Source organism: Vulpes vulpes, chromosome 2, assembly GCF_048418805.1.
Source record: "Vulpes vulpes isolate BD-2025 chromosome 2, VulVul3, whole genome shotgun sequence".
Taxonomy (NCBI): Eukaryota; Metazoa; Chordata; class Mammalia; order Carnivora; family Canidae; genus Vulpes; species Vulpes vulpes.
The window spans coordinates 45,182,251-45,202,832 of record NC_132781.1 but is presented as its reverse complement, the minus strand read 5'-3'; the positions used below and the strand labels follow the sequence as shown (position 1 = coordinate 45,202,832).

Here is a 20,582-nt window from a genome sequence, read left to right as displayed (position 1 = left end):
AACCATCTATCCATCATTGACATTTAAACATTAACAACACGCTGAAACCCCCCCTTAGCTGGCCCTGTCTTCTCAAGACATGCCTTGAGATCTGTTGTTTATCCTTCCTGTGCATTTATTCTTTCGCTGCATAAAATATATGTTAATATATGTCATTTCTCCCTGTTTTAGAATCTATATATAGATGGTGTCATAAAGTATGTATTTTTCTGCCATCTGTTTCTTAGCTCATGGTTGTAGAAAGTCATCTACGCTGAGAATACCCACTCATTTCCACCAGCATGATATTCCATTGTTTGACTACACTGTATCACCACTTATGCATCTATTCTTCTGTTGATGCTATGTAGGTTGTTTTCAATTTTTAGCTAATAAAAAGGTACTGCTCTAAATAAACACTCTGTACACATCTCCTGGAGCCCACTTAGAGGAGCTTCTGTATGAAAATGGTTCCCAGTTTCGCCAGCACATTGGAGTCATGTATGGAGGTTCACAGAATCCTACTATCAAGGTTGTGCCCCCAATTTTTTTTTAAGATTTTATTTATTCATGAGAGACACACACAGAGAGAGGCAGAGACACAGGCAGAGGGAGAAGCAGGCTCCATGCAGGGAACCCGAAATGGGACTGGATCCCTGGACTCCAGGATCACGCTCTGGGCTGAAGGCAGACACTCAACTGCTGAGCTACCCAGGGATCCCCTGTGCCCCCAATTTTTTTAAAAAAGATTTTATTTATCTTTTCATGAGAGACATAGAGAGAGGCAGAGACAAAGGCAGAGGGAGAAGCAGGCAGGGGAGCCCGATGTGGGACTCGATCCTAGGACCCCACTCAACCATGGAGCCACCAAGGCGTCCCTAGAATCCTACTATCAAGGCTATGCCCCAAATTGAAATCAGAATCTCTGGGGAGGTGGAGGAGGGGAAGACTGGTGTGATGTGCTTGTAAAACGCCCCAGGCAATTCCAGTGAATAGCCAGTGGTGACAACCACTGCCCTAGACTGGTGCTACAGAGTGTGGTCCTCCAGCCCGATTTGGGACTGGATCCCAGGACCCAGGGATCATGACCCAAGCCAAAGGCAGACGCTCAACTGCTGAGCCATCCAGGGGTTCCTATATTTTAATTTTCAAGAGCCTTAGCACTTTTTTTTTTTTTAAGATTTATATTTATTTGAAAGAGGGAGAATGTGAGCAGGGAGAAAGGGAGAGGGAGAGAAAATCCTCAGACTCCCTGACAAGCATGGGGCCTGACTTGGGTCTCAATCCCAGGACCCTGAGATTGTGATCTGAGCCAAAATCAAGAGTCGGATGCTTAACCGACTAAGTCACCCAGGCACCCTAAGAATGTTATTTTTTTTTAAGAAGGAAGTGTTAAAAAAAATAAATAAAAAATAAAAAGGGACGCGTGGGTGGCTCAGTGAGTTAAGCAACCAACTCTTGGTTTCAGCTCAAGTCATGATCTCAGGGTCATGAGATCGAGCCCCACATTGGCCTCTGCACTCAGCAGTGAGTCAGCTTGGGGATGCTCTCTTCCTCTGCCCCCTCCCCCTTCACTTGCTTGATTTTTCTCTAAACATAAATAACTGAATAACTAAATAACATTCTTTTCCTGTTTCATGGGTAGGTGTCTTCAGAGGGTTGTTCCCTAACTCCTTCCTCCTGTTTATTAGAATCTCTGTATTTTTAGTTGTTGGTTTTGGTCAACTGTTGGTGCCTTTGGCTGTTTCAATTGAGTGTAACACAGCCAAGCTACAATCTAAATTGTACGTGCAGGTGGGGCTTGCAGAAAGGAGGCCTTGCAGGGGGTAACTGGGCAGAGAAGGGGGAGTTGCTGACAGCAGGATCTATGTCCATCTTTTCTCTTTAGTCAGTTCTCCAGTGATGGGCTGAGTAACATCTTGCCTGGGGGGTGGGTAGATGGAGAATAGCCAGGTGTTGGAGGGGGAGAGGATGGAGGGTCTCTCCATTAACTGCTGCCTCCCTCCAGCCTTTGGCTGGGCTTGGGGTCCCCAGTAACAACTTTTTAGTTCACCCTTGGCCAACAGTAAACCTGTTTTCTCCCAGGGCCAGGGAAGGGCCCTGTGGGCTAGGGAAAGGGACTTGGGGGTCTCAATGCTTGCAACCAATATGATTTTCATATGCATCATAGTTTCCACCTTAGGAACACCTGGTCCCTCCAAGTTCTCCAATTTGGTGGATTCTGCAAAGCAAATGGACTGGTTCATGGCTGCCTTTCTCCCCTGCAGACATTTTGGGGAGCTGGGGAAGCTGGCACTAAACAAAGTATACTCTTCCATCTTCCAAAGTTTTCAGAACTCTCCTGTCCTTTCTGGCTTTGTAATTCATGCATTTCATTCCTTTAGGTTACTCTGATAGAGCCTGGGGGGCAGAGGAGATATAAATGTATCCAGCCCACTGTATTTAACCACAAGTCCCTGTCTGTTTTACAAGCATTTTCACATCTGTGCACAGAAGTTCATACAATTCATTTGCTTAATTTTTTTTTTCTAAATGTGAATGGCCTTGTTTTTCCATTCAACACCAGGTTTGTGGGTTGGAGCTGGAGACAGAGCTCATTCCTTTCACTGTGGCTCAGAGAGCGCTCCAGCGGTCAACATACGACATTCTCTTCCATCCATTTGTCTATCGATGCATTTCGGAAACACAAGTGACGGCAGCCTTTTGATCAGCACACTGGCTCAATGCAAATTCTAATTTTTATTGTTAGAATTCTGAAGCATAACTTGTCACAGGGAAAACAGTCTTTTTACCATCTGCCAGCAGCAAGAGCCAAAAAACTAATGGTGGGGGCCTGAGAGCCCAGAGAGGACTTTCAAGGACCAGGTATGAGGGGTGGTGGATGAGGGGCATGAAGAAAAGATATGGACACAAAACGCATGCACGCGCGCGCGCGCGGGGCACACACACACACACACACACACATTCTCAATCTCTTTCAATCTCTGTCTTCATTTTCCAGAAGCATTTGCTCACATGCTGAATTAATTATTTTTCATGCCAAATCAAACCTACTGAGGAGAAGTGAATTAAAGGCTTCGGGGGGCCTTGCACCCCACCTGGGGATGCAGCAGAAGGCTGTTCTTCAATGAGTGAACTCACAGTATCCACCAGAACCCTTCCCCACTCTACAAGCTGGGGAGAGGCTGAGCAGAGCCTGGGGAGGCTGTCAGAGGGGTTCCACAAGGAACCCAAGTGAGAGCCAGGTCTGGATACTGCTCCTAAGCCAGTCTCGAGCAAAGGGCAGGCGAGCTTCACTCTCTAGGATCTGCTGCTCATCTCTCGGGGCCAAGTTCAGCCTGGAAGGGCAATGTTCAGGGATGGATTCCTCTTCCATTAATACAAATAGGGAGAAAGCCCAGTCCAGTGTCCTCCGAAACCGCAGTGCATATGGGAGGGCCCCCTGAGTTGGGGCTGCAGGCCCTTCTGGCCCAACCCAGGACAAGGGCAAACCTAAAATGAACGTGGAGGTAGCCTGGGGGAGGGCGAGGAGGCGAGCGGTAGAGAATAAATAAAGGTCATGGCTGAGGGTTGTGGCAGTGGGGGGTGCCTCCCAGGACAGAAGGGTGCAGAAAGGCACTGAGTGGGGGGAAAGGAGACTCAGCACCCCCAAACACTGGTTTGCTGGGTCTGAGGTCACGTCTAACAGGGCTGGTCCACTGAGGGCTCCAACACCGCTCCCCAGACCCACCCAGCTTGCTTTCTCCCTCGAACTCTTCCATTGGGACGTCTGCTCCCTGCACCAAGCGGGCCCGTGCCAGGGCCAGCGGATGGAGCTTCGGAGGCCGTGTCAGCAGCGGGGGATTGTCCAGGTGTGCTTCTTGCCTTCAGGGGAGAGAAAAAAAGGCCACTATAGGGTGAGCAGAGGCGGGGACCCTTCCCAGTGACAGGCGGGCTCCAGCCTGCACCTGAAGCAGCTTCCCTTTCTGCCCCTAAACGGGGGTGGGGGGGAGGACTGGGGCTGGTGCCCTGGGCAGGGGACACACGCTCCAGCAGAGCTCTGCTCCTTCCGCTGCATCACTGCCAACAAATCATCTACTCCCTGTGCTTCAGCATGGCCATTGAAACGGGGGCAGCAAACACGGCCGATCTTAGATGCCAGGAAGAACAAAGGACGTGGGGTCTAAAACTCCCCTTGGGTTGTCTCACAAGCCCCGGGCCCCTTCTAGGCTCCGGGCCACACGGCCTCCCCCTTATTGGATATCTGCTGAAGCCCCATGTGGATGTTTCATCTCACCCTCCTCGTGGCCCAATGAGGAACACAGTTGGTTTCCACTTTCACAATAATGGAAACAGGGTCAATGAGATCAGATATTAGGCTGAGTCAGATCAATGCCAATACTTGACTATTTTTGATCAAAGGATCAAAGGAAATTTCCTATGGTTGAATCTGATTGCTTGCCCAAGCTCACGTGTCTGTGGGTGGCAGGGCTGGGACAAAAACGTGGTTGATTCCAAACTGTCTGTGGAGAATTTCAGGAGGCCAGGCGGAGGGGAGCGGGTCTGCTCCACGGCCGTGCCAAGGGGCCTACCTCTCCCAGAGACCCGCCCACCTGTGGCCTCTCTTATGTGCCCTGCCCTGCGGCTTCCTGGCATTATGACGGTAGAGAGGGGGAGGAGGGAAGACAGGGAGCAGGTGCGGGCACTGGGGCGGGGGGCTCCTGCAGGCTTGCATGCAGATTCCCGCAGTGAGCTGTCCTCGGACCCCTGGGGAGGTCAGCTGCTGTGCAGATCCATGTGTGCACTACATGTCCCGGGGTCTTCTGGCCCAGAGGTCCCAGGTCCAGCTGGGGCTTTTTTTCTTGAAGGAGACTGAGGGCAGGACTGAGGACCCTCAGCCTGCCCACCCCCATTGCACGATGATCCCAGGTTGGTCAGGTAGGGGCAGTGGGCCTGGTGGGATAGAGCCTGGGTTCCCACCCTTAGTTTCCACACCCATCAAATGGGGATTATAAGCTTTCCATCTACTGCTCCAACAGAATGCAAGTGGCCCTTAGGGGTGTGAGGGCAGGCTAGGCTCCACGCCACCAGCTCTGGTGGACCTGAATTCTCACACTGATTTAGGTCTGGGTTGTTTTGGGTGCATTGATTGGGCTTCTTCAGCCACATGGTAGGTAGTTGTAGGTAGGTGACCTTTCTGAAGGTCAGGGACTGTGTTGTACCTGCCCAGGCTGGGCACACGATTGGGCCTGGTGAGGACTGGGTTGCCTGGTGCATGGCAGGTATTCCTGAAACAGTAGTTACTAAGGCTATTGTGGAGATGGGTAGATGCTTCGAAAAACGACATGTTTCACAAAGCAGAGGATGGTAAGAACCATTGTTAGGATTATTAAGAATGGATAGGGGTGGTTCCCATTATTATTTTGGGTCCCTTTCTCTGTTCATTGCAGGCAGGGGTGGGGTCTGGCTCACCTCTGTTCCCCCCAGTGCCTGGCACAGCGCTCAATAAACAGAGAATTGCAAATATCATCTAGCATTCTCCAGTTTGGGTGGATTGAGTAAGGAAGGAAGAGGAGCATGGAGAAGCAGAAGAGGGAGAGGCAGGTAGGTTAGAAGGTGTGGCTTGGTACTCACTGGGGCCCTTTGGGTCTGGCCAGGATGGGGTGCCCAGCTGTGGGTCTGCAGAGCCCATTCCAGTCTCACTTGCCAGGCTGCTCTGGCTTCCTGAGAGGTGACTGGGCCGGCGGGCAGGCCCCATCCTGGGGGACTCCACACTGCCACCTGCAAGAGACCATGGGTGCTCTTTGGGCCTTGAACAGGGACAAGGATGATCTCAGACTGATAAGGAGCTACTCTAAAGTCTTCTCATTTGTGGGGCACCTGGGTGGCTCAATCAGTTGGGGATCCAACTCTTGATCTCAGCTTAAGTCTCAATCTCAGGGTCATGAGTTCGAGCCCCATGTTGGGCTCCACACTGAGTGTGGAGTCCACTTAAAAACAAACAAATCTTCTCATCTGGAACTGTGGTAGGTATCTGTGGGATTGTCTGCTCAGAGCCCATCAACCCACTGCCCCCACGTGGTTGCCATGTTCTAGTGAGATCTTCCTCTCCGGCCAGTGCTAATTGGTCCAGGATATATAAAGGCCACTACATAGGTCCCCAGATTGGTTCAGTAAGGAACAAGTCATCAACATGAAAACTTACAGTGAGGAGGAGTTTTTCTTGCCTTTATAGAATGAGGGGGAAAGGTATATATCTCCATTAACCCAATGACATTTTAAAGAACTTATTTATGTATTTAAGTAATCTCTACATCCAATGTGGGGCTTGAATTCACGACCTTGAAATCAAGAGTTGCATGCTCTACTGACTGAGCCAGCTAGGTGCCCCCCACCATGGGTTTTTTCTTTAAAAGCTGGCTGTGGAGCCTAATGTGGGGCTTGAACTCACCATCATGAGATCAAGACCTGAGCTGAGGGCAGCCCGGGTGGCTCAGTGGTTTAGTGCTGCCTTTGGCCCAGGGTGTGATCCTGCTGGAGACCCGGGATCAAGTCCCATGTTGGGCTCCCTGCATGGAGCCTGTTTCTCCCTCTGACTGTGTCTCTGCCTCTCTCTCTCTCTCTCTCTCTCTGTGTGTGTCTCTCATGAATAAATAAATTTTTAAAATCTTTAAAAAAAAAAAAAGACCTGAGCTGAGGGGCACCTGGGTGGCTCAGGTCCTGCTTGGAGGGTCCTTGGATCAAGTCCCACATTGGGCTCCCTGCAGGGAGTCTGCTTCTCCCTCTGCCTATGTCTCTGCTTCTCCCTCTGTGTCTCTCATGAATAAATAAGATCTTTAAGGAAAAAAAAAAGATCTGAGCTGAGATCTAGAGTTGGACACCAACCAGCTGAGCCACCCAGGCTCCCTCCCACCAATGGGGTTATTCATTGCTGCCTTTATTAACTAAGGAAACTTCCTTCAGATATGGTTGCTACCTTGCTGTCTGGGAGCACAGAGGCGGGACCTGTAATACTGCACTCCATCTTCTCCCTGTCTCCCAGACCACCCTGGTCATAGCTGAGAGCTGGTGTTAGTGGGGTTTAAGAGCTCTATGAGAGGAACAGGTTGTAAAATCTGCCCTGGAAACCAAGGCTGGCAAGTAGGTTTCCTTCCTTCCTTTCATTTCCTTCCCTTCCCTTCCTTCCTCCTCCCTCCTTCCTTCTCCCTTCCTCCCTTTCCTCCCTTCCTTCTCTATTCCTCCTCTCTTCCTCCCTTCTCCCTTCCTCCCTCCCTTCTTCCTACCTTCCTTCTTCCTTCCTTCCTTCCTTCCTCCTCCCTCCTTCCTTCTCCCTTCCTCCCTTTCCTCCCTTCCTTCTCTATTCCTCCTCTCTTCCTCCCTTCTCCCTTCCTCCCTCCCTTCTTCCTACCTTCCTTCTTCCTTCCTTCCTTCCTTCCTTCCTTCCTTCCTTCCTTCCTTCCTTTTTAAAGATTTTCTTTATTTATTCATGAGACACACACACACAGAGAGAAAGAGAGAGAGAGAGAGAGAGAGAGAGAGAGAGAGAGGCAGAGACATAGACAGAGGGAGAAGCAGGCTCCTTGCAGGGAGCCCAGTGTGGGACTTGATCCCCAAACCCCGGGATCATGCCCTGAGCCAAAGGCAGACACTCAACCATTGAGTTACTCAGGTGCCCCTCTTTTATACTTTTCTAAGATAGAATCTTTAGCTTGAGAAGCCTAAGAGATCATCTGGTCCAGAAACTGGTGTCGTCTCTTGTGCTGTTTCCACCTGATACTAACCACTTGGAAAACTATGCTGAGGAGGACTCTGAGGCCATGTCAGGCTCTGTGGGAGAGTACCAAGATCAACTAGTAATGTCTGCCAAGGGCACAGGAGTGGGAGTGGAAGTACGTGTGCTAGGCATTTGCCATCTCCCATCTAGCCTGAATTCAGCCTCCACCAGGAATTTCTTCCATAACAGCTCTGGGAGATCACTCAGCCTTGGTCCTAGGACAGCACCCTGAGGTGTTCAAGTTTGGAAAGTTATTATAAAGCTCTCTGCTTATGCACTAAAATCAGCCTCCCTGAACTTTTAAATATTCTGGTTCTAACCTCTGCAGTAATTCTGAATGACATTGGTCCTTTTCCCAGGAAGGCCCTTCCTGTGTTTAAAGGAGAGAAAAAATGTGCCCCCAGGCTATCTCTGTACCAGCCTCAAGGCCCTGTTAACTCTCTTCCATATGAGAAGGTCACAGAGGAGAGCTCTGGTGTTAAATCTGGAAGACACTTGGGGGACCACCTGCTCCATCACATTTGTGCTGAACAGAAGGGGACAGGAGCCCAAGAGGTCAAGATATGTGTTCAGGGTCCCACTGTGGTTTCATGGCAGAGCTGAGCTAGCTCAAGGAACTGCATACCTGATTTTTGCAGCTCTCAGCATTCACGAGACACAATCTCATCTAGGGAATGCTCACAGGGAGACTGAGGAATTCTGGGTGTGCAGGCAGGCTGGCTAGGTCTGCCTCCCTCCCTCCACCCCTGCACACACAGCTGGGTCTGCCCTCCTCCCTCCACCCTTGCAAGTACAGCGGGGTCTGCTTTCTGTCCTGCTCTGCAGTGGTGCTAACACTTTAGCTCCTAGTCATCCCAGCCTCAGGCCCCCTCCTCCTTCCTCATTGAGAGTGGCTCTGTAGACATCAGCTGGGGAGCCATGATCTGAGGAAGCAGCAAAGCCATCTGCACCAGGGGGGCTTCAGAAACAAGCAGTGTCCTTGCTGTGCTTACCTGGTTCACTGTAGGGTTTGTCACTTTTGGGCTCCTTGACCACCGACAGAGGAAGTCGGTCCTCCAGGCTAGAGGAGCTGAGATCCGAGTCACTGTCGCTGTCACTGGAAACCACTGGAACAGACACAGGCATAGGAGATTACCCTGACCAGTCACTCTCAGCAGACTCATGGGACGGAGGGGCTGGGGCAGGCCTCCCCTCTGCCTGGACAAAGCGGCACACGACTTCAGCTGGTCCTTGTGTTTGGGACACAGAAAAGTGGCCTGGGGACAGGGATGGCAGTTCTGTCAGCCGAAGAGGCAAGTCCTGGTGTGAGGAGGCCCTGACTCGGGGCCAGAGTGACCAGCACCAGCAGGGAGGGCTGGCCCCTCAGCCAGCGGCCTCCATGTGTGACCCCATTCCAGGGGTGGACTCAGAAGCCTCTCGCTGGAGGAGGAGCCAATTATCCTCTTTGGTGCAGGCACAACCTCTCTGAGGCTTGTACCCGGTAACGCTCAGGGGTACAATGCTGCTCTACCTTTTAATGAGGCAAAGCAGCTCTGCTTGTAACAAAATTTCCAGTCCTCGCCAGCCCTTATGAAGCGCTCCTGGCACTCTACATATGCTAGCTTGCTGAAGCCTCAGAACATCCCTGGAAGACAGGACTGTGCTCATTTTACAGGTGAGGAACCCAAGGCACTTGCCCAAGGTAGTAAGTGGGAGAGCTCGGACGATTATCCTGGCAGCTGGCTCTACACCTTGTGTTTGTAACTACTGTGATTTTGCTGGAAGGAATGAAGTGGGGAGGCCTGGGCCCTCATTTCAGTTCATCCAGGAATTCACAGCAGGGCCTTGTGAATGCAGAGGGGAGCCAGACTGATGGGGCTGGTGTTCCAGGAGAGGGGAGGGCAGGGAGCTCTCATGGGGAACTCCCACTGTGGTAGAAATCTTCTTTTCTGGACTAAATGGGACCATATTTGGCTGGTTGGTCAATCATGAGAGTCATAATACAGGATGTATTAATAGATTAAACATCCTATGTTGATTTTAAGCATAGACATGTACATCCATTCACCAATCCTCTGATGGAGGGCTTTGAGATAGGGCCCACATGGTCTTTCATGTCCCAGCTGCACCCACATTGCACCGTCTGTGATCCCTGTGTTTAGTGTCTCTAAACTGCAGCACAGCTTAGACACTAGCAAATCCCTAGAATCCCTCTCTGCTGTTCCATTTCTTTCTCCTGCTTTTTACAGTTGTCCTGCCCACACCTGATCTAATAGCTTTTTTAAGCAAGTAGGCTTCTAACAAGACTTTCCAAAGTCCTGGTTTTAATGAAACAGCTCTGTCTTTCCTGGCTCTTTTCATCTGTGTACATAACATTTGATTATGCGATGTAACTCTAATAACAAGTTCAACAGCACAGAAAGGTTTGGGATCACAGGTAAGGAGCACTCACAGATGACTGACCTGGTGGATGGGGTAAGAGTCAGTGTGCCTTGCTAGTGAGTGTGCAAAATGCTGATTACAGAGGGAACTGAGGAGAGTTTGGGCACTCTGCTTGGCACAGTGCCAGGTGCCCAGATGGCACTACTGCCAATCAACCCTATGCCACAGGGACCAGTCTGGTGGGAGATGAGACTGGAAATAAAATTGGTCTATGCCAAGAGTGGCTAAGAGGTTTCATCTGATGGTCTGGGCCCCTTGTGGAGCAGTGTGCAGAGGAGGGCCCTGAGACAGCATTAGCAGCCCACAGCAAGGAGAGCCTGATCAGGTAGGGAAATACGCTGTGGGCACTGGAGCAGCAGTGGCAGGACTTGTGCCATGTAGCTTCTACCCGGAAGGGTCTTTTGGAAAGTCTTTGTGCCTTCAGCCCATGTCAAAAGGAGTCACAGGTCACAGAATTTGGCAACCAGACAGATGGAGCTGGCCAAACATTTCAGCTCTAGGAGACTGTCAACCGTGTGCTTCCATAGCAGAGCATCTGGTACCTAGTAGGTGCTTCGGGAAGCACTGAGGACTACTTCACTCTTTTCTCCCCCTCACCCCACATTCTGCCAGCTTTGCCTCCTAAACAGTTCTTCAAACAGTGGCCTCCTCACCGTGGCCACCGCCCTTGATTAGCTCAAGAGCTCAGTGTCTCCAGCCTGGACTCCTTCAATAGCTTCCCACGTGGGCCCCACCTGTGGGCACCTCTCTCTGCGCAGAGGGGAATGCTCCAACTAACACACAAATGCTAGCTTACCTGTCTTAGAAGCTCCCTGTAACCTACATGTCCATGGTCCTGTTCTTCATCTACTTCTTGAGCCTTGTTCTGCACAATCTCTTTTTTTCAAGATTGTATTTATTTATTTGAGAGAGAGAGAGAGCATAAAGAGTGGGAGGGGCAGAGGGAGAAGCAGACTCCCCACTGAGCAGGGAGCCCATGTAGGGCTGAGTCCCAGCATCCTGGGATCGTGACCTGAGCCAAAGGCAGATGCTTAACTTACTGAGCCACGTACACGCTCCCATCCTGCACAATCTTACCCAGGTTTTTCCACATGGCTGAATTCTTACCAAACTGCTGGTCGGTACCTCCTACAGCAACTTACTTCCTACTGCCCAGAATGCCCTGCTCATGGCTCTTCTCCTGGCTCATATTATTTTTTTAATTATCTCAACATTCAACATGGGGCTTGAACTCACAATCTCAAGGTCAAGAGTCGCATGCTGTAATGACTGAGCCAGCCAGGTGCCCCTTTCCTGGCTCCTTTTGGACACCATCTCCTCCAGGGAGCCCTCCTCCAGGGAGCCTTCCTTATCTCCTGTGCCTGGCTGGCTGAATGCCCTATGCATTCTGCTACAGCCACTCTCTGCTTTCAGAGTTTGTGCATGTGTACATTTGTGCGTGTGTGTGTGTATGTGTGTGTGTGCATGTGTGTGCACACGTGCGCTTCCCCCAGCAGACTCCCAGGCTCCTGGAAGGGGCCAAAGCACACTGCGAATGGTGTGCTTTTCCTGCACAGCCAGGCCCACACGGGCAGGGCGAGAGTGATGCTAACCTGATTGTTCCCAGCTTTTTCTTCCTCTATCTGCTCAAGGATTTGCCTTTTCTGCTCTTTCCCTCCTTGCCTTCATGAGAAAGAGTTTTGCTTTGGCTTTTTGGGCTTTCGTGCTATAGAATCAAGAGGGAATTCAGAGGGGCTGTGATCCACATGCCCCTTCATAGTATCTGAAAAATGCAAAGGCCTGATTTATTTTGCAATTGCTTTGCGGGTCCCAGACTGGGTTTCTTTGATCACGACTCCCCCCGACTGGACCTTGCAGCGTTGGTTTTATAGGCATTTATATATTTTTGACTCACTCGGTGACTGACTAAGCACCAACCCTGTGGGTCCCCAGATAAAGGGAGTGGGAGGTAGGCAGGAGGTAGCAAGTGGTGCCCCCACCAAGGGAGACCCTTGAGGGGGCAGCTGTAAAGGAATCAGCAGAGGGTCTGGCAGCCTGTTAGGCAGACAGAAGTCCCTGAGGAGAGCCAGGACTCCCGTCCACACTGGCTTCCCCTTGTCTCTGGCAGCCATTCTTCCTGATCTGGAATGCAGGATCTTCCTTATCCTGGGGCCAGCCCACAGCTGGGACAGGGGGAGGAGGGGTGGGCAATGTGCAGCGCCTGAATGTTGAAACAATGCCTGGGTCCTTTGGTGCTCTTGTGCCGGTGACAGAGAGCACAAAATACTTGGAGCTCCAAAGGAGACAATGGGGAAGGGTGTCACCATAAAATCCAAACCTGGGCTAATTTGCCATTGGATTGCTGATTGCCACCTTTCTCGTGCGGCAGCTGTGATTGTAAATCTTCCAGGTCTATTAACAAAGCTTTCAAGCTCATAAATCTTCTGGCCCTTGCTCTTCCATCCTCAACAGAACACTCTGTGTGTCTGAAGGCTGATTGTTCCCTTCTAATTCCCCAAAGACAGTCTAGGATGGCTTGGCGATGAGTGCTTGCCTTCAGCCCACGCCTCATTTTTCAGATCGAAGTTGGGAAAACACCAGGGAGAAGACTGTCCCACTTGTCCTCCCAAGAAGGAGGAGTCACCAAATGGACTCACCTGGGCTCTGCCAGGAGGCAGGGAGGAGGTTGGGCCTCCCCCACTCCTGTGGCCTGAGACCCTGGACCTCTTGCTTGGGGAGCTGTCATCCCTGAGATTTTCCCATCATGCCCCAGAAGGGGTGCCCCCCTCTGCTTGGCTCTCATCCTTAGCAGTGGCCGGCCTCAGTGCCAGCCATGCCCACTTCTCTGGGGATAGGCCAGATTTTTTTCTTTCCTGGCTCACTCTTAGATAGATCTGCAATTTGACTGTCACCATGGAAACTTAGAGTTTTGGTACATGAAGGTGGGGGGAAGTCTTCCCTTTTGGAAAGTCTTTTCTGACTCCCTCAAAGGACACATGTGGCAGCTGCCATCCTGTGAAGACACCTTGCCTGGGATGGTCCAGGCGAGAGGTAGGATGCTGACCACTTGACCTCATAACACCATACTGGGATTTGGGGTGACCTAATTTCTGGCTCTTCTCTGCCACCACCTCTCTTTGTGACCCTGGGCATCTCTCAGGGGTCACACACAAAGAGTCCAACCTGGACAGCTACTCGGTCTGAATCCTAGGATTCAACTTCAGATTAGCTCTATTTCATTAGTAGAGGGATCCCAGTGTTCCTCTCTGGTTAAGAGATGGGGTGATGTGACTTCTGGGCCACAACATCCGCCTGCCTGGCACAAGAACAGCTCGGGAGCCTGGGAGGCACTTGCGAGCTGCTGCTGTTCCACTTGGAGGCTTCCAAAGGCTCCCCAAAACTACGGGAATTAGAGAGGAAGAAAGATATTTTCAGCAAACATTCTGCCAAGGCAAAGCAGATGGTGGAAAATTTTGCATACTAAAAACAAAATAATTTTTTTAATGTAAAGGGAAGATGATAAGGCCTTGGGGAATGCATAGACATCGCCAATTAGCCTTACTCTGCCTACCAGGCTGCAGAGGGGAGCCGCAGGACTGTCCCCTGGGACAGGCGAGAGCTGCCTCACTTGTAAATAGAGCCAGGCCTGCAGACTGAATCCCACTGAGATGCCTCCCAAGTCTGGGGCTCTGGTGGTAGCAGGAGGAAGGTATGGGGTGGTGAAGAGGCACTGGCCTGGTTGGGCCCTTTTCTGGGTTGTTAGTATCATCAGTAACGTAACACAGGTATCTGGCACATGGTAGGAGCTTTTTACTTAAGGGACTCTTCCTGAATTCGTGGCCCACACCACATGGCACGTGGCTGGCCTCTGGAGTTAGAATGTTTGGTGCCAGGGCCAACCTCACAGGGGTGGACTCGCCTTCCCCAAGGGGGCTTAGATTCCTAGGTTGTGTTGCACAGGACATTGGAGGCACGGGATGCCTTCAGGGGCCATTTGCAGGCTGAGCTGAGATGTGAGCCCAGGCCTAGCTCCTGCTGACACCTCTGCTCTTTCCTCCCCACACAGCAGGCAGGGCACCCCGCAGTCTGGCCTTGCCCTAAGGGCTCTGCTCCCTCAGGAGTTCCCCTCTCCAGGCATGCCAGCTCCTCCTCAGTCTCTGCAACATGCCCTTCCCAGGCTTCTGTCTGGGCCTTTCCCTTCAGAGGTAGGTGCTGCGATGTGAGTGTGAGGCTCCCTGCTCCCTCCCCACATCGTGGGTGGAGTCCAGCCTCCAACATTCCTGAGCAAAGACCTTCATCTCTCTGAGCCTCAATCTTCTCATGTGGAAAACAGAGACAATAGCCACCCCAAGGAAATATGATCGAGCAGGACAAAAAGCATTACGAGTTCAAAAAACTATGCAAGACTGTATATATTTTTAAAAATTCGATTCCAGTTCATCCTCCAGGAACCTATTTAAATCGTGCCTCTACTGAAAAGTGTCTCTGGCCTGGGGAAGAAGAGATGGAAGACAGGCCTTTCCTCGCTCTCCCCATGACTGCTGGGGCAGCTCTTCTGGCCCCCCAGACACTGCCTGGCATTGCATTTCTTTACCATGGATGCCTGCCTTCATTTCCCCAACTGTACCAGGAACCATTTGAGGGCAGGGCCGCATCCTAATCTGCATCTGGCTTCTTTCAGGCTCCTAGCACTGAGCCTTCAGTCAAGCAGGCACTCAGTAAGTACCTGACTGCTTCCTGGAAGAACCTCCCAGGAGAGGACAGGGCACTCACTGTACAGAGACAGCAGGACCAGACGGCGGTCAGCACGGTTGGCACGGTGGTGGCGAGCCAGCTCCATCTCCAGAAGAGGTGGACTCCCCATCAGGCAGGCACCTCCTCACAGCCTCCTCCTGCTTCAAGGACACTCAAGTGGGACAAGCCAGGCTGCTTGGTGGAGCCAGGGACAGACTAATGGGGGGAGGGGCTGTCAGAGGCTGCTTGGGGTGATGGGCCCTGGGCGGGTGGTGGTAGGTGGGAGGGATGATGCACTGCTTACAGAGAGCCTGCTCTTCTTTCAAATCCAAGGCCAAGCCAGAGGAACAGGTTCTTCCTTTGTTTGGCAAACTCCCTCCAGGGCCCAGACAAGGAGAAAGGTGGCCTCAAGGCCAGGGGAGGCCATTTCCTTCTCTGTGAAGGAAGAGGTGGAGGTATCACAGGACCACCTCAGAGTGTGGGGTGAGCCTGTGGCACTAAGGGAGGCCCTCTGCCTTGGTCTCCCTCCTGGGCTGCCACCAAGGACACCAGTAGGGATAACACAGACCAGGCTGGGAACTGATAGCTGGGGGATGGAGGGTTTCCTGGGATTGTTTGTGTGTGCCCCATTGATTTTAATTAACTACCTCCTTTGGGCTCACAGACAGACAGGAGGCACTGGGTAATGAAGACGAATCAATCAATAGTGATGTGGTCACCAGCACTGAAATCCTGTAGTCCTGGCTTTGCTGGAGGAGCTCCAGATAGAATGAGAGGTGGGTGGATAGAAGACAAGAACAGCTTCCTCCAGAGAGAATCTGATACTCTCAAGGGGAGGCAGAGAGTGTTCAGGGAGAAGGGAAGTCAGGGAAGTGCATGTTTCCTGCCTTTGCTGGGATGCAGAATGTGCCTTGGTTCTGTCCTTGACCACAGCTCTCTCTCTGTCTCCTTCTGCCTCTGTGGGTCTTTGGGCCTTTGTCTTTTAGTTGGTCTCTTGGTGCCTCTTTTAAGGCTGATGTTTTTAAAAGCCCCTCTCTGCCTTTGCTTTCCCTCGTTCTGCCTTGTATGTCTGGTGTGCCTTTGTGTTCTGGGGCTTCCTGGTTTTCTCTTGGTTCCTCTTTCTGCTTTCAATCAGGTTCTCTCTCTCCTGTCTCGTCTCTTGTCATCTCCACTCATCTGTCTCTGGGTCTCTCTCTCTCTCTCTCCTCAGGCCTCACTGAGGAGAGAGAGAGAGTCCATTCCTTAAGGGTCTAGCCTTCCTGGCCTCTGGGTTCATCCTTCTGGCTCCTGCACCTAAGCAGAGACTCAGAGCCTAGGGGTCAGGGTGGGCTGCTGGATCTACCTGAACCCTGGGTGGACCCAGAGGCAAGTGAGGCAGGAGAGGCCTGGCCTCCTGTCCTGCATGGAGATCTGGGCTCGGCCAGACTCTCTTCTCCTTGCTGTGGTTGCCAGGTCAGCAGTGGGGAATCAGCTCAGCCTGCTGTGTGCCAGGCCAGCCTTCACCTATGATGGACAGAAGACCCCAGGAGACAGCTGCGGAGGAATGGAGCCAAGTTGGCATGGCTATCTCCTTGGGCTTTACTGGAGTCAGACAGGGCAGGCAGGCCCAGGTTTATTCACTTCAGCTAGGCCCCTGGAGGCTGAGAAATCTAGAGTGGGTAGGATGGGGTTGTAGGTTCCCACAGTGAGACAGGTGAATAGCTGGAGAGGGTGTGCACTGCACAGGGTTGGAGACCAGCCCTGCCTGGCCCCTGGAGGCTGTGACAGGAGCTCTGTGCACATCTACTGAACCAAAGCCAGAGGCTGGCTGGAAGCCCTGCTTCCCTGTGTCCATTCAGATGGGGTGGGAGTGGGGACAAAGAGGCCCAAGACCTTGCCTTGCACTTGGAATTGGCTAATCAACTGAGGTTATTACTGGCTTGGACAAATCAGAATGGACAGCCATGCCCCCGACCTCTGTGGTGTGGCTAACGAGGGCCTTTTGCTCTTGGGGAATCAATCCCCAAGCCAGTGAGGATGCCCAGGATAAGCAGGAGGGCTTCTGGGGAAGGAGTGCAGTGCAGCCGAGGTGCTTCTGTTCTGAGGGTGGTCCTCCCATTCCCAAACACTGGCATTGGGCTCGTGTTTGGCTTCACCAAGGGCTCTGAAGGTCAAGACAAATTAGTATGCATGGGTTTTTCTTTCAAAATACAGCCACATAAGAGATGGCCAAGCCTCTACTGCCCTGGGACTTAGGGAAAGGACAGAGTTTCCTGAACACTGAGGGGATCCCTCTGTCCACACTGAGATCACCTCTCCATGCCTTACTATGAAATGGGACAAGAGTAGTTCCCCCCACTGCCCCGCCCCAGTTATCTGGGGATTCCATGAAAAAAGGAGTGCACAGAGCCTGGCACAGGCTGCAGTGAGCAACCATGCAATCCTTGGCAGCTACAGTTGTTGCTGATTTTATTTGGCTACTCAGCACTGAGGCCTGAGGCTGCCTCTTTCACCTGCACAGACCTACAGGCAAACAGCACCCGGGCCCTCAGTAGAATGGATCTACTGGTGGAGAAATGGTGGCCACGTGAGAAGACTGCCAACTGCCTGACTATGGGTGTTTGCCCCGGTGTGGTCCACAGGGGTTTGGGCAACCTAGCACCATCCCCATCACCTTCTCCTGCTCACGGAGAGGGATAACATTCAGTTCCCCAAATGGCTGGTGGGAGCCCCGGACAGCACTGTCTCTGACTCTTCTTTATTTACCTTCTGGACCCAAACAGCAGACCTACAGCACGCAGACCTGAGCCAGGGGGTGTCTGGGGGTTCTGTGAGGGACCCACAGTGCCTTCTCAGATGGCCAGAAGCCTCTCCCGCCCTCCTCTCTAAACCTCCTGGCTCGTGTGTGTGTGTGTGTGTGTGTGTGTGTGGTGTGTTTAGTGGTTTCTATTAACTTTATATATAAAAAAGTACCAGTTACTTCCACCACCCTAGGACTCCAGAAGCCATGCAAGGAGTAAAATGGACACGACAGAGAAGGCCATGATTAAGTGAGTGACATGATCCTGGGGACAGAACTTTGAAAGGAAGATTCAGTCAGTTGATAGACACTTAGTGAGCACTTACCACAAGCACCGTGCACAGGTGTGGTGGGGGTGGCACGAGGTACTCGGAGGTCTGAGGGGCTCCACTGGCAGTACACACTAGGGACTGTGTGTGTGTGTGTGTGTGTGTATATAAGCGTGCCCACGTGTATGCACAGAGGGCAGGGTCAGTGCTGAAAGGAGGCTGATCTCTGCAAGAGGAGCAGCCTTAGTGTACGATCTGCAAGCTACCTCACCACCTGCCAGAAATTTCTCCAGAAAGTTTCCTTCCCTTGTATTTGGAACTGTAAGATATGAAAGCTGGAAGAGAACAGACTCTGTCCTGGCTCCCTGGTCTCCATCCTATTCTTGGGGCAACCAGAGTCCAGAGAGAAGGAAGGACTTCCAAAAACTCATTTCCCTAGCCTGGGATCAGGACTAGGAGAGGGAATGCACAGATGTGATATGATCAGGCCTGTCCTTGACTGGTCAAAGGGTCAGTGGGTGACGTGGGCTGGATATGATATTTATTTTGATATACTTATTATGATATTTCTGGATATGAGTAGTGATTTCCACAGAGAAGTGTGTCCACTTTTGTTGCAACAGATGCTCCCACTGGTCTAATTCCTATTGTCCCTCTTTTTTTTTTTAATAAAGATTTTAATTAATTTATTCACGAGAGACACAGAGAGAGAGGCAGAAACATAGGCAGAGAGAGAGCAGGCTCCCAGCAGGGAGCCCAATGTGGGACTTGATCCCAGGACCCCAGGATCATGCCCTGAGCCGAAGGCAATGCTCAGCCGCTGAGCCACCCAGGTGCACCTCGCCCCTCCTTTTGTAGGGATGTGGAAACAAGAACTATTTCACTTTCTTCTTAATAACCGTGTAAGGTGGTGATCAGAGTGCCAAGGGACACCAGAGAATGGTGGGGACTACGGTAGACCCAAGACTGCGAGCCCAGCGTGGAGGGGGAAGCTGCTACTTAAGCCTGTTCAATTTGTCCAAGGAGGGGGCAGTATTGGCAGACATTCTGATTTTCAAAAAAGTAGCCAGAATTCCATAATTTTTTAGTAAGAATTCTCCATGTTTAAAAAAGTTGTCAGTGAATGTAAAGCAGTGAGCCAGATCGAGTCACTGCTCCACCAGTTTGCAACCGCTAACACCAGCAAATGTCTAACCCTTGGAGGACAGATGGCATCCCACCTCCCAACCTGGAAGCCTTCCTGCTCTGATGTCCTCTGCTTCTTTCTCCAAGCCTCAGCCAGCCTGTCCCCCCTGCACAAACATACCCTCCCAGCTGCTCCAAAGGCTGCGGGGAGTTCACATGCCATTTTTGGGCCAATGTGACAGAAATGGCAAGTCCAGAGTCTGCTGGGGAAACATTGGGGGGGGGGTGGTGTTGAGTCGTGGGTGGGAGAGGGCAGCTGAGCACTCAGAGTAGCTTCCAAAATGCTAATTTCTTAGGAACAGAAAAAGAAGGAAGGTGGCATAGCAACAGCTGGCTCTGGGCAGTGAGCAATCCTGTATGAAAATAAAACATTTTACAATCTACAACCGTGGCTCATTAAGAATGAATGGATCTACTGGTATAAATAGCACGCTGCGTTAAGAAGTCAGGAAACAGCATATGGGTTTGATGGAAAAACGGCTGCCACCAAACTGCTGATTAGCTCAGTTGGCTGCAGCTCTGCACTACCGAGACAGAGGTCTCTGGTCCCAAGCTTTCAGGAGCCATGTGGATTTCTCTATCTTGTATCCCCATCTCCCCAGCCCTGATCACAGTATGGGGGCTAACTCTGGGCACACAGTAACAAATCCATATTGAATTTCTCTCAGTATCTAAAGCATAGCATCCTCACTATAATAGCCCGTCTCTTCTCAAATGCTCCCAAAGACAGGGAACTCACTACCATATCAGACACAAGATACCCAATTCTGTGACTCAGCGGCTACTGAGCAAGATATACGAATTCCCCCCTATGCTGTCCCAGCCCTGCTTTGAGAGAAAGTAGCCCTAACTAGCCATGCCATCTATTATATCTGATAGGACACAAGCTATATGCAAAAAGGACAGCCTGAGTAGGAATGAGTTGGGCCTATTACCTCCTCCCTGAGTGCAGATGTGGGGTTCTGAGGAGAGCAGGCCAGAGGAAGGGCATATGCAGATGTGAGACTGAAGATGGAGCTGATCTAAGAGTTCCCTGAGAAGCAGAAGTGGCCGCTGCCATACTCCTCTCCACCACAGGGCTTGCAAGCCTTATCTCCTTCCCTGCTCTGGAAGACCTCCCCTAGTGCCTGGCACTGATCCCTGTACTTGAGCTGGCCTCGGTGGTCTCTGTTCCTGGCAACCAAATATCCTCTTGCCAAGTCTGAATGGGGACAGCCAGTGTTCGTGGTGATTTGGGCAATAGCCTAGTCAGTGTTAAATTCGGGGGGCTGGGGGGAACAGGCTGGGATTCAGAGGCTTCTTGGCCACAGCCTCTAGGACAGCTTCCCCCTCCTCGTCCATCCTGAAGCTGCCCCCATGGGCTGGCTGAGCACCCACAGAACTCCAGCTGTGCCAACATAGCACCCAAGGAACGTGGTGGCATGGGGTAGGTGGGCCAGCCGGGTTCTTCAGAAGGCTGGCCCAGGCAAACATGTGTAGCCTG

The 20,582-nt window shown here is 51.5% G+C and overlaps 1 protein-coding gene across 1 annotated transcript in view; it reads right to left on the bottom strand.

The window, feature by feature from the left end:
* Window positions 1-3,514: 3,514 nt before the first annotated feature.
* Window positions 3,515-20,582, bottom strand: part of RPH3AL (rabphilin 3A like (without C2 domains)) — a 146,216-nt gene continuing 129,148 nt past the window's right edge. The window contains 4 exon segments of the mRNA XM_072747929.1: window positions 3,515-3,843; window positions 5,593-5,622; window positions 5,624-5,739; window positions 8,725-8,838. Of these exon segments, the coding sequence (XP_072604030.1) occupies window positions 3,661-3,843; window positions 5,593-5,622; window positions 5,624-5,739; window positions 8,725-8,838 (443 nt within the window). The 3' untranslated portion in view covers window positions 3,515-3,660.